The 14566-nt window shown below is 40.4% G+C and overlaps 1 protein-coding gene across 7 annotated transcripts in view; it reads left to right on the forward strand.

The window, feature by feature from the left end:
• The window catches only part of DHFR (dihydrofolate reductase), a 53023-nt gene that overhangs the window by 15892 nt on the left and 22565 nt on the right, over nt 1-14566 (forward strand). For 2 of the 7 annotated variants that reach the window (XR_002097275.1, XM_019516945.1), the window contains exons 3-5: nt 848-953; nt 5381-5507; nt 14110-14199. Coding sequence is in view for 6 of the 7 variants with exons in the window: in XM_019516945.1 (XP_019372490.1) it covers nt 848-953; nt 5381-5507; nt 14110-14160 (284 nt within the window). In the remaining variant the exon portion in view is untranslated. The other 5 variants (XM_019516943.1, XM_019516948.1, XM_019516944.1 and 2 more) reach the window with 4 other exon arrangements.

Here is a 14566-nt window from a genome sequence, read left to right on the forward strand (position 1 = left end):
CTGGGGGCAGCAGGGCAGGCCCTACGAGGAGAGGCTACAAGACCTAAACCTGTTCAGCCTCCACAGGAGAAGGCTGAGGGGGGATCTGGTGGTCATCTGTAAACTGGCCAAGGGGGACCAGCAGGCAAGGGAGAGTCCCTGTTCCCCTGAGCACTACTGGGAGCAACACGGAATAACGGCCATAAGCTGACAGAGAGTAGATTCAGACTAGATATCAGGAGGCACTACTTCACAGTCAAGGTGGCTAGGATCTGGAACTAATTTCCAAGGGAAGTGGTGCTCGCTCCTACCCTGGGGGTCTTTAAAAGGAGACTACATAGACACCTAGCTGGGGTCCTTAGACCCCAGCATTCTTTCCTGCCATGGCAGGGGGTCGGACTAGATGATCTGCTTAGGTCCCTTCCGATCCTACCAACTATGAAACTATGACATATGCTGCATGGCTTTCAGCACGTGCAGAGAAATATACCTTAAATGCATATTTGAGTTAGCTGTTATAGCCACGCTGTTTGAACTGGGCAGTTTTAGTAAGTCATATTTAGGACTTTGTTAATTGTAAGTTCTTGTTTAAGCATGGTTTTATTTGGTGTAAAAATGTAGGTCCTGGTCCTGCAAATGCTTGTGTCTGTTCATGTCATTGTATACAGTCCCAGGATCAGAGTCTACGTTTGGTCTTCTATTAACAATTATTTGCTAATGTTTAAAACTTGAATCAACAGTTTAACATTGTAAACAGAATTGAAGGGGGTGGGGGATGAAATCCACGAGATGTCGCTAAACCACTACAGCTATTTCTGTACTACATTGAAGATATTTTCTAAAAAGAACCTCTATATATTATACCCAGGTAAACAAAATGTGTTGATAATGGGTAAGAAGACCTGGTTCTCTATTCCTGAGAAGAATCGTCCTTTAAAAGATAGAATTAACATAGTGCTCAGCAGAGAACTCGCGTAAGTCCTGACTTTGGTCTTGTAAGTAATTTGCAAACATTATACACTGATGATTGTTTATTGTTTGTTCAGCATAATTGCATTTTATAGTTCAAGTTCGGAATAATGTAAGTGTGAAGTAGATTTCTAAATAGCATAGATGCAGGTGCAGAATAACACTTTTTTAACATGTGTCCCATACTAAACCACTCAAAAAATCCACATCTACTGTGCTGCTTGTTGTGGATCTTGTTGATTTTTGTACTGAAAATCACTGTTGTTTTCTTTTTTTTGCCTCTTGCTCTCTGTTCAGTCTTAAACTGTTAGCAACTTAGGGCAGATTGTTCCATCCTGTATGTTTGAAAGGCACACCACTTATGGTGAGCACTTTCTCAGACAGAAGAGTAACAGCCCGATAAAGCAATAAAGAGCAGTACTTTTCACCTCCAGTGTATATTTAAAACAGTTTCTGTGGAGTTCCTACCAGTCATGAGTTTTGTCACTTGTTTTCTTCATCCTTGAAGCTATCACTACCTGAAAGGTCCTCCTAGCTTTGTGCGTCTACAGGTTGAAGTACCTTGGTGTAGAATAATTGGGCTTCAGACATGGGTCGAGTGAGAATGGAATAGTACATCATTAGCAAAAAGTTTGAAAGCTTTGCTATTGTTTTTGCTCCCTAGTCTTTGGGTTCTTTTTGGTAGACTCTTGCCTTTTTGTTTCATTCAGCTTTCTGCCTCTGCCTCTGTGGCTGGTTATTTTCCATATTCCCACCACGGCACTTCCGGTTTCTCTGAGCTGCCATGGCCTGGGGCAAAGCAGCCTGTGCTACCAAGACCCCACAGCCTGGGGCATAGCAGGCTGCGCAGGGCCCACCTTCCTGTCCCTCCTGTTCGGGCCTCCATTAACCAGCATATTTTGTTATCCGGCACCCCCTATTCCCCATGGGTGCTGGATAATAAAGCTTTTACTGTCCATCATTGTCCTAATTAATACTTGTTGGAGGATAGCATAGTTTGTCCATAATGCTACTTTGTATAAAAAGAGACAGAGTTATTTCCACAAGATAGGGAATCATACTTCAGTTCAGTTGCCTATGAGTCTTGGAGATAATGAGATCTGGATTGGTTATGAGGATAGGAAAGGTTTTCACATCCATGCTTTCAAATCCAGCCTGGGTACTTACAGAATGGATCCCATCCTGAAATGTGAGATACACAAGAAAACTATAGTACTGTTGTGGTGGTCCCCTGAAGCCCTTGACAATCTATATTTAGCAACCTACTCAATTCACAACTTCACGGAAATTTAAAAAACCAAAAAAAAACCTTACTGAAAATTAAAATGCTGGCTCCCCAGTGGGAGCCAGTAGTCCTTATGGCTGCTGCAGCCCAGCTGCACAGCCCATCAAGGGGGGCCTCCATTGGCACAACGGGGAGCAAACTAGATGGAGGCTACCCCCTTCCCTCATCACTGCTGATTGGCTGAGAGGGCTGTCTGTCATGCAACCCCACCCTCTCCACCAAACAGTGGTGAAGGGTGCAGCCACACAACAGGCAGCCCTCTCAGCTAATCAGTAGTGCGGCAGGACCCCATGACAGACAGCCTTCTCACCCAACCAGTGGCTAGAGGTGGGGCCACTGGGGACCCTTGGACAATCAGAGGCATGGGAGCCCCACCGTGATTAAGCTTGTAGAAATGGTGGCCAGCCCTGTGATGTGCCTGCAAAATTGGTTGCCTGCCTCCTCGATTTAAGTAGGTCCCTATCAATAGAAGTTCAACAGTCCAGCCACATGCAATTCCCTGCAGGATCAGTACCAACAAGTGTTGTAGGCCTGGGGGCTGTTGAGAGCCCAGGCTAAACAAGTTTATGGTTTTAGCCCAGTTCTCAGGGAGCTGGCGTCCCATCTCTCTCTCTTTCTCTCTTGTTCATAAATATGTTCATTGTAGTTAATTGGCAAATTATGACCCGGGTCAGAGCCTGAAAACTTCTGTCCCCTAGGGCTTCTCCATTCAGAACCCTGTTGTCAGGGCACTCTGCACCTGTTACACTGATAACTGAAACCTTTCCCTGCAGGGCTACCAATCCAGCATTCTTCCTGTGCGCATTCTTGTATTCTCTTTAAAAGCATATAAAGGAAAAATCTACATCCCAACCATTTTAGTCTTGCTGGTAGTCCTCCCATTCCTTGCATTTAAGTGCCTTTGGGTATGGACATATCTACCCCTGTACCACATACCTGCCCCTTCAAAAAGGGTGCAAGAGCTCCTGCTCAAAAACACTAGCAGCTGTTACACTTAAGTGTGCAGTAACCTGTAGTAATACAAGTGTAGCAAAACTGCTCCAACATTAACCCTGTGCCTCCAGGTTTAAAGTTGTAGTGATGTAGCTTATTTGTATCATTACAGGTTCATGCACACCTAACAGTTACAGCATAATAGCTGCTGCATGCCCCACAGCAGCAGTTCCCCCTCCCTTTTTGAAGCTACAAGTGTATGCATGTCCATTCCCTTTCTATGCAGCTTGGTCTTGGTTGTTTATCTCTTTGGCTTTCTTTATGTATTGGTAAAAAGAAAAAAAAATGCCAGAACTCCAGTTCTTCTTTTCACCTACCACCCTCTCTAGTCACAAGCAATTCTCTCTAAACAAAAGCAGCTAAAATCCTAAGGTACATGTGTGTACACCAGAGATTCTCAATGTTTTTTAGGCTTAAAGCACCCTTCATGTGGCCCAAGGGCACCCCTTGGAAAATACCAAAGCTCTTAGCTGTCACTTATTTTTAGAGTATGGAAAAATAAAAGAGCACTTCTGCAGCAAAAACTCAAAGCCCACCATGGGGTGCCACAACACCATCGTTGAGAATCACTGGTGTATGCTATGTAAGTATCTTGCAGTCTGGAGAACTCAAAACTTTCTCCACATCTTAATTTTGCAATATTCTACTGGCTTCTCCCTTTGCAAACTAATGTGACCAAAGACTTTCAATAATGTTCTTCTACTTGTTAAAAGCAAACTCGAGCCAAAACAAAGGGAAAAGGCATCTCACTTAGACAATGTGTAATTCAGGTCAGTGCTTTTTCTAAAGTGATGACAGGGCTAGTTGTTTATTTTTCATTTGTTAGTTGACATAATTTAATTTTGCAGCTGCTAAAGCTGTGCTACATTCTGTTAGGTTTTTCTGTGCAAAGACTATTTATTGGGGTTTTTTGTTTTCCACTTTTGTTGGTTAATTTTTTTCCTAATGAAAGTGAATAGAGAATGGAGTCAGAAATCTTATTTGATCAGAATTGTTAAATAACTGAAGATGGTGAGCCACATTTGATAGAAGATATTGCGTAATGAAAATCTGCATGTGTTAAAAAATAGCAACAAGGAGAAATCATTTTCATTTAATTATAACTACACTACCCTGGATCATCCAGGTCTAGGTAGTACAGAGTCACCGGTGCTTTAAAACTAACAGCATTTACAAATTGCAGCTATTGACCACTGTTCTACATCCTTAAGAAGTTTTGTATCTTCACTGCTATATACCAAACTGTTCCTCTGCACAGAGAGAACCTAATTTAGCTCTTAAAATAGTAATTTCTCCATTGACTTCAGTCAAAGCAAGACTGTGGCCAGACAACTATAAAACAATTATCTAGATAATACTTTTTTTTTAAATCCCTACTGTGTTATGCATAATGCTTTGGAGAAATTATTTTACTGCTAATAGACATAAAACTAGCGAAAAACATTACTGGAGAAAATTTACAATATTTTTTGTTACATGTTTTTCTTAAGGCAAGGAATATGATTTTTAAGTGTATGTGCAACCCTCATTTAAGTTAATCGAGTTTTGTACATTAACAAAACACTGCAGAATGTAAAGTACTTTTTTAAAGCTGAATTAATTGAGCGCTATTTCAATTCTGCTGGAAAAAATTGGGCATCTAATTAGTATTGTTATCCTTGAGGAGACTAAAAGATTAAAGTAATTTGAATTTGTTGTCTCTATGGGGTACTTAACAGATATTGTGTTGGGGGGGGGGCGGGGTTTGGGGCTTCATGACTAGCTTCATTGCCAAAAGTATTATTGTAGTAGGTATCAGGTTTAGTAGAAACTTGGTAGTTTTAATTAGATTTAGCAATCCAAATACCACATATTTGCTTAAGCAAATATCCGATACAAAATTTACAAGCCAGACTTTATAATTCAATTAAATTTATTTGTATTACAAATCAGCATTTTGTTAGGTAATCCTGTGCCACATTGGTGGAGAAGTTTAGCTGATACTATTTTAACATAAATCTAACTTCTTCCTAAAGATTGTATTAAAGACAAAATATATTTGTTCATGTTTATGAGGAATAATTAGGTAGATACTTTTTGTTTTTTGTAATTTACATTGTCTGTCATGATGAATAGTCTTTATCACTGTTAAGCAATGACATTTTGTCTTTCTAGGGAAGTCCCAAAAGGAGCACACCACCTTGCCAGAAGCTTGGATGATGCTTTAGTTCTTCTGGATTCTCCAGAGCTAAAAAATAAGATAGACTTGGTTTGGATAGTTGGAGGCAGTTCTGTTTACAAGGTACAGTTTGAACATCAAGTGAATGTTCTTATAAGAGTATTATGACAATGAGGGGGCACCAGCTGGATAGTTTAAAAGGCTTGAAATCTTTGCATAATGAAGATTAGAATTAGATCACCTTGTATAAATCTGCAAAGTTCCTATGGTTTTAGCTATAGGCTTTACAGAGTGTAAAATTTAATTGGTGAATTTAAGGAATCTCTCCACATGACCCACCAAAACATCTCTAAACTCATAACAATGCATTGACTCCCAGGCAGGGGTTGGCAGCATCCAGCTTGCAGAGCCACTGAATCTGGTCTGCAGAGCCCAAGGGCTTTGTTTATGTGTGCCTGCACCAGAGCTAAGCATGCAGCAAGGAACTAGATGGGGCTGGGCAACTTCTAGCTGTGCCCTTCTTGCTGCTGCTTCTTGTCCCCTGTCCCCTAGCCTTTCCCCAGCTGCAGCATGCGCACAGCTTCCAGCTGGTTGGGAGCTGCACTGGGGCCAGGTAGCTGGAATCTTTTTCCACCCTGATGCCATTTTTCACTCTTCCCTCCTGGTTGGGAGCTGCACTGGGGCCAGGTAGCTGGAAACTTTTTCCACCCTGATGCTATTTTTCACTCTTCCCTCCCTTCCCTGCCTCCCAACCACAGCACAGAAATGACAGCAGTGTGACTGCAGCTTCCTGACCCTTGCACAGCTGGAAGCTGTGTCCACACCCCAGTCAGGGACCCAGCCAACAGAGAGATCCCCAGCAGATGTTTCTATCTGAAACCATCAAGTCTTCTTCCACCTACTGGACAGACGCCAAGTGTCCTCCTCTCATTCCAAGCATCTGTTCTCCAGTTTCTCAGAAAGCTTCGTCCCACTTATTTGCACTTTCCTTAGAACACTCTTTTAGAAACCTAGCTGTGCCCAGCTTATTCCCCCATAGCCAGCACTTATCTATACCTCGGACATTCGTCATTCATCCGCTACTGCCAGATCTTGTGAGAGTCTATTCTGCTGTTTGAGGTCACAATAGAAATTCTATTTAAATAATCCAGTGAGTTAATTTGAATCATTATAACTAATTGGCATGAATTGTAATATGGACTTCATAAAACTGTATGCATCTTATTTAGTTAGTCTATAAGGTGTATATTTACCCTGTCTTCTCCATAAAACTTGACAGCGATAGAGACTAATTCCTAATAAATCAGTTAGGAGGCTTTTAACTATGGAAGAGAGAGTTTCTTTTCCTTTTCAGCAGTTAAAGGGATGGAGCTTGAAACTATCCCTTTTGTCCAGAGGTGTCAAACATATGGCCCATGCACTGGATCCAGCCCACAGTGCTGCTTCATCTAGCCTGGCTGGCTATCAGAAATGGAGAGTGTAGCCTGTTGCAGAATCCAGGGCCCCTGGGCTTTGACAGACATAGCCATTGGTGACTGGAGGATAAGCAAGGGCTATGCAGACACAGCCTCACTCACCTGGCAGCCACTGGTCCCACCACCACTTGCGTTATCCCCATTGCAGTTGCCCTGATCCTCCCATTCCCACCACCCTGTGCCCTGAGTAGTAGATTTAGTTTGCTAAAAATTTTGGGCACATCTACGCATTGCCCTATGGCAACATTGTTACTGCACCATGCTTTAGTTCATCCTTTTGTAGTGTAGTAACCACCCATACTGCTCTGTATGCATGGTGTACAGTTAATTTTAGCTGCTGCTTTGCCGTAGCAGCATGCTAAAACGGGGGACTGTGCCACTATGATGAAGTAGCTGCTGGTCATGTGTAGACTCACGTGATCCCTACATCGCCATAGCGTGTTATATGGCAATATACAGTGATGTGTAGATGTGACCTTTGTGTAGGAAATTATTTCTACAACTCAGAATTATATTCTGTCTACTGCAGTATGTGTGCGCCTTACAAAGAAGACAGCTTCATGTTTTGTTGTGCTGTAACATAGGAAAAGTACTTTTTTGACTTGTCTTTAAAGTTATAAGAAAAGCATAAAATAGTTTTAAACAATATTTTCATTCATCACATTTAATTATCCTTATTTTTAATCTTACAGTTACATGATGCTTTTCTTCCTTAGGTTGATTTCCCAGTTTTATGCCCAAATCTATCCAATGTATAATCAACTGCTATTATAAAGTGTAGAAATAAACTAGGTGCCCTTTGTTTCCTATCATTTAATTCAGCTGCTGTCATTTTGGATTGAAGTAGATGCCTAATTTTTGGAGGTGAATTCTCTCTAGGTTTGACTTCATTAAACAATTAGAACAAAAGAGTAGACTTGGATTCTAGCTACAATTCAGGTAGGCAGCCTAAGAAGGAGCAACTTCTTGCACCATGATACACATCCACTGGTTCAAAAAGTGCATTTCTCTACTGCCTTCTCTTACAGTTAATTCCAAGCCTTATGTAGTCATGTAGTCTCTTATGTCTTGTATAATGTCTTTTCTGTCTTACAGAAAAGAATACCTCCTAGGATCACAGTACACCTGCACCAGTATTAAGAAAAATTATAAATTGCTGGATTGATATAATTGGCAGTCTTGATCAAGAGTAGCTGCACAGCATGTTGCTGTGCTGATCAGTATAACCTGATTTTAAATTTGTGAACTGTTTCCACTATTTCAAGTGTCTAATCAAACCATTTTAAGAAATCTTGTAACTTACTGAGGGAAATCTGACAGTTTTATACAGTTTTGTGGATTTAAACCAGCATTATGATCTTAATTAGAAGGGTTTGATGGAAACTGAACACCTCAATCAAAACTGCAGATATTTTAGTGCTTCTATCAGGGATGTTCTGTACTAAGTGACAAGGATTGCTGGAAGATTACCATGATACCATGTAGAAATGCGTGGGTAGAAAAATATCTCCTGATAATTGAAATGAATCATTTTATTCAGTAATAGTAGGCATTGGCTTTTTAAGGCTTTATTCTGATCTTACTCTGTATAACAAAGATGTAAGGCCAGATTGTATTCATTAAACACACGGTTGTGTTGGAGGCAGCATGGAGTCACCATACCTTTGATGAGATGGAAGTGTTCAGGAGGCACCGTGTCTTAGAAATAAAGCTGCTGGAAGGTGCTGGAGAGAGCAGCTGTTGTATTGCCTTTTTACAGTGGACCCCTGCCTTCATCTGGTCCATCCTAAATTCAACTCTTTTCTGCCATTCTTGATACAGGAACATTTATATGAGCTCATTAACTACAATTGTTTCTGTCCTCTTAATGGAAACAAGGTGTACAGGCAGAGTGGAGAAGTTAGGAGCTACCAGGTGACCAATTTGACTTAAAAACACAGGTGACTCAAAGAAATATTGTCTGAAGCATTCTGGTTTGCTCCTTTTCTCTATAGTAGTGCCTCAAAACAAAAATCCTTATATATTCGGACACTAACTCAGAAGAGTTCTTCAGGATCAGGGAAGAGTCTTTAAGGATCTGCATATGACCCATGCATCAACTTGGCCAGATTCCTACTGCAGGCAAGATTCACATCACCCATAAGTAATTTATGACCAGATTTTTCCAGAGAAATGGAAACCTCATTTTTCTGCTTCGCAGTTCTTATGACATGTTTCCTCAGATAGCCTTAGGGGCCACTGCTTCCAAAGTATTGTTTAGCAGGCTCATTGCTTCCTGAGATATTGGCAGGAAGCTTTTCTGTTTATCCCCTAAAATTTCAACTTACTGTGTCATCACTTCACTTGTTTTCATCACTTAATTTCTAAGGATCTGAAATATTGGAAGAACTGACATGATAGAGAACCAGGGTGATTTTGGTACCCCAGACTGACCTCTATGGAATGTAGAACTTAGAGCCTGGCTTCCATTTCAAGTATTCTCTGAAATAAGCTGTCACACCATTAAGTGCTTCTGTTGAAGTCTGCTCACTTTTGTCTTGTGGCAAACACTAATCTGATATTGCTATTCTAATCCCCTGCAAAAGCAGGGTGCTGGAACACATCATAGAAAGCTTCCCTTATAGCGCATATCATCAATGGAGAGCAAAACACACGTCTTCACATGTGACTTTTTTTCAACTCGTAAAGCATCATTGTTAGAAGTTGTTCAGAAGGCTGAGATGTAGTATTATTTACTTAGGTTGAAGTTTCTTACTGCTTTCCTGAACTTATGATTGACAGGTTCTGAACGCTGTCAATCATGTAATGGATTTGTCAGATAATTGTGTCATTGGTTGGGAATTGCTTTGGCTTGACTGGCTGCAGCAAACCCTAACATCGCATGACATTTCTTCTGGTGCTTAAAGTGGCTCTATAAGGAAGTATGGGTTAGATGACTAGACTGTAAGGTGGATAGAAAGCTGGCCAGATCATCAGGCTCAACAGGTAGTGATCAATGGTTTGAGGTTTAGTTAGCAGTTAGTATCAAGTAGAGGGCCCCAAGGGTTGGTCCTGGGGTTGGTTTTGTTCAGTATCTTCATTAAAGAGCTGAAGATGGGATGGATTGCACCCTAAGCAAGTTCACAGATGACACCAAGATGGGGGTAGTACTAGCCACACTGGTGAGTAGGACTAGGATTCAGAGTGACCTAGACAAATTGGAGGATTGGGCCAAAAAGGAATTTCATGAGGTTCAACAAGGACATGTAGGAAGTCCTGCACATTGGACAGAAGAATTCCATGCACTGCTACAGGCGTGGGACCAACTGGCTAAGTAGCAGCTCTGCAGAAAAGGACCTGGAGGTTACAGTGGACAATAAGCTGAATAGGAGTCAACAGTGTGCCCTTATTGCCAAGAAAGCTAACAGCATACTGAGCTGTATTAGTAGAAGCATTTCCAGCAGATCACGGGAAGTAATTAGTCCCCTCTGTTCTGTACTGGTGAAGCCACAGCTGGAGTACTGTGTTGTTTTGGGCCCCACACTGCAGCAAGGATGTGGACAAATTGGAGAGAGTCCAGTGGAGGGCAATGGAAATGGTTACGGGGCTGGGGCACATGACTTCTGAGGAGAAGCTGAGGTGGGGATTTGATAGCAGCCTTTAACTACCTGAAGGGTGTTTTCAAAGAGGAAAGAGCTAGACTGTTCTCAGTGATGGCAGATGCAGGGTGGATTTGATTTAAATCAAATTGATTCCTAAAATGCCCCGTAAGTTAATGTGCTTAACTCTTGGAATGCAGATTGTCTGTTGCTTCATGTGTATTGGTAGAGTGGATCCATGCTATTTGACAAGGTGAATGGCCTTTCCATCAAGGTAGGATGAGAACTCTTCATAGCACTTGCTGCTCTTCTGATGCCGTCGCTTAGAACTGAGGAAACCCTGTAGTACCTTGGACAGCACCTTGGCATAGGTTTTGATGTTTTTAATTGTAGGCTTCTAGGAAGTTTCTCTTGACCTCTATTGCAGCCACAGCTTAGGCTATGAGAATTTTAAATCCTCGAAACTGTCTGTACCAGCATTTGTTTTATACCATCAACGTTCAGGTTTCTTCCACTGTCTTTTTGTCCCTTGCATATGTCAGAAAACCAAGGAAATTTGTGTAGACAACAAGGAGAAAAGGGTCATTTGGGGACCAGTGTGTGAATACCTAAGGCTAGCACACAATCACAATAATTCACTTGGCCTCAACTCCCTTGCCATATAAATGGAGTGCTGTCATTTAGCAGTCTTTGGAATTTGTTGGAACCTACGACTTGGTTATCAAATCAGAATCATTGGTCTGTCTTGTTGCTTGGAAGCTGCAAGTTCTCTGTGTACCAGTTTAATGAAGTGTAAATTTGTACAAAATAGTAGCTGGACTATGAGGTCTTCACTAGTACTGTCTAATCTGAATATTGGGACCAACATAATTGACCTGGTTATGTAAATTAGATGGGATTGACCTGTGAAAATACTAGGGAAACAAAGCAGGAAACCTTTTTTGCTTCTGTACCTGAGGTCTTGCCAATATAAAAGGAAAATATCTTACAAGGACATGTTTTTGGCATGTTACCACTGTCATTATAAAGTCTCAGTAAGCTGCTTTTTGTTTTTTTGTGCTATCTGATTTTGGCCACATGCCTACGCAGTTCTTCTGTGTAATATATAGGCATTAAAGGTTTGGAGTCTGTTTTCTTATCTGTGCTCCTCTGTTAACTTGGATAAATCTTCTGTTTAAACTGTGACAAGTGGCTTAGTGCACAAGACTGAGCAAGCAAAGTCTGCAGTTTAGGTCTGAGGCCTGCTTTGCAGCTAATTGTGTTTGAATTAGATCCACATTAGGTGATATCAGTTCTAGAAACATCTCATTTAAACCATTTACTTCTAAAACACCTCAGAGACTGAAAGTCCTTAAACCCCAAAAACATAAAAAAATGCCATCATAAAACCATTTTTCAAAAGTGGGAATAGTTTTGTCCAGGTGAAAAAATCTTATGAGCTATCATCATTTTACAAAATGTTCAATACAAAAATCCCATTTAAAATAACCAGTAAAAATCCTAGCAATAAAACCATTCACTCAACAAATGGTTCGCCCAGCAACAAAATTAAAAATAAATTTGAACAATTTATGACTCATGTCCTCCACTTCTCTTACAAACAAGACCATTTACAACAATATTGAAATGGGCTATAGGTCAAATAGCTTCCTGCTAGAAATTTTCACCTTGAAAAAACAAAGTTACTTTAAAGCCACTTGAAATGAAACTTATTTAAATATAAGCTTTTTATTTTATGTCTGTATTGTCAGGCTATTTCTGTCATAAAACCACAATAGAAAAAAGACAAGGCTGTTTCCTACATTAAAACACAGAATCACTTTAATACATTTGATTACATTTTGAAAAAAAACAGTAATTTTGTGAAAACAAAATTGGAAAAAAAAAATGTAACAAAGGTTTCTTTTTGGTTTTTTTAACCAGATCATGAATTAAGGAAAGTAAAAGTTTCTTGGGTATTGGGGTGGGGGTCAGCTACATGTAACCTTGTGGGTTGGCTACTGATAAAACAGGCAGAAACAGGTGCACAGACCTGACTTTTTATTTGCTTGCACTTCAGAACACAAAAAACAAAGTTTATCTGGCTACCCATGACAGCACAACATAGATTCTCATCCGTACTGGCTGGGGAGACTCAAGAGGTGAGAGGAGGGTAGCATGCAGATTGTCAGCAGGTCTTCTTGAATTTGCTGAGTTCTCCAAATTCTCCTCCAGCCTATACCCCATATTTATAGGTGGCTGGTTCTAATATTCTAATAAATGATCTCTAATTAGTTTTATTGAAATTTCTTTGTTTCACTGAAACTTTTGGAACTGGACTGAACAAGATCTCTTGTGGACCTGGAGGGTGTCAATTAGTCTTGGGATCTATATCCTTGGGAAAATAAAAAGGAGGATTTCTTTCCCCATTGTGGAATGCTGTTCAGCGCTGTCCTGTTTCCTGTTTAGCTTACTTTTACAGTCTTATCTGAAAAGGATGTTTTGTTTCTAGAAATGATCTAAGCATCTTAACTAACATAAATATTATAGCACAGTAGCATCTAATAAATTTGTTTACATCAGTCACAGCAATTACTATTCTAACATAAAGCTATGGGATTATGTATTTGGATTATTAATGTATGCTTTTGCCTTATACAGTCTCTTTTCAGGCTTTGTTTAATTGTAACTCATTGCTGGTTTAGTTAGACATGTGGATGGCTTCTTTTACTTTGCTGACAAGGTAGCTGTCACGTCTGCAAAGGTTCATGCCACAGTCACTCAGAAGTAGGTTTTGGACCTTCTTCTTAGCCACACTTCTGCAGCTTGACCTAAGACGCTTGAAAATGGCCGAAGCGGGCAACAGTTTCTACTTTGAGCTTTTGGCAGAAAAACACTAATTTTTTTGGATATTTCTGTGTACATGTTTGATATGTCCGGTCTGCCTCTTTTTTCCTTTTCTTGCATTATGAAGCCCTCATTTACAGTTGCATATTGCAGTAAGTCTCGTGCATATGATCTGTTGACTTCTTAATTGAGCATGTCTTACCTAGACCTGGGTTGGGGCAGGTTCTCAATCCTTTATTTGTTGTTATAAATGCCACATTTGAAAATTTTGAAGTTTAAGAATATATGGTAAGGATTCTCCCTCTCTCTCTCTCTCTCAGTGGGAGGGAAGGCTTAATCACTTGAGTCACTGTCTTTATTGATATTTTCTCTGGCATTCTAACATTTTAAAATATCTCTTCTCCCTCTTCTACCTATGGTTTTATACCACACTTATCACCATAGTATTTGAGTCTGTTAAACACTGTAAAAGAAACTCTTTTTCACATGGAGGTAAACATTTTTTTTCTTGTGTGATTTATTTTGAAAAGTCAAGTTTTAAATGTGTCTCTTGGTAGAGAAGTTGGTTGTCTATGAAATGCGTCTCAGTCATGAGACTGCTGTGAAGAGACTTTGGTTTCCCACGTTCATTAACTCTGTTCCAATAGAATACTGGTATTACAGGACAAAGTGCAAACTTAAGAATGCAGGACTGGACCTTCCAGCTTTCATCTGCTCGGTGGGGAGCCAGTGCAAAAAGCAGAGCACTATTTTGTTGAGTTGCTCAGGAGACAGACTGTTATAGCTTGTGCTTATTTAGAACCATTGTAAACCTGACTATTTCATCTTTGGCATATTGTTTTGCAGCACTTAGTTCTCTTGTTCATCTATGTGTTCATTCATCTTGCTCAACTGTAGTTTCAACCAGCCACCTTATACAGGTGCTGATAACTCCAGGCACGTGGATAGCTATTTGCCCTGTAGGTAATGCAGATGTAGGGTTTGGCATCTGAATTCATGCTGATATTAGAACTTCTCCTTGTGGCTTCACTTACATGTTTGAATGAGTTTGTAGTGGGGATGAAGCAATTTTGTCTTGTGATGTCGTAGATGTAATCTGATGAAAAGGACTGGAGTCATAATTGTGCGATCCCTATAACGTCTTTTATGTTGAAGGCAGCTTTCTCACTGGAAGCATCAAGTGTCACAAAGAATCAGTATTGTAAAGATGTACTCCTAGTCTTTATACAAGAGGAGCGTATTCATCATTTTAACCAATGCTGTAATGTTTCATCGCAGCCACAGACTAGGCTAGGTGACAGGT

This window comes from Gavialis gangeticus, unplaced genomic scaffold (assembly GCF_001723915.1).
Source record: "Gavialis gangeticus isolate Ggan-Ray unplaced genomic scaffold, GavGan_comp1, whole genome shotgun sequence".
NCBI lineage: Eukaryota > Metazoa > Chordata > Crocodylia > Gavialidae > Gavialis > Gavialis gangeticus.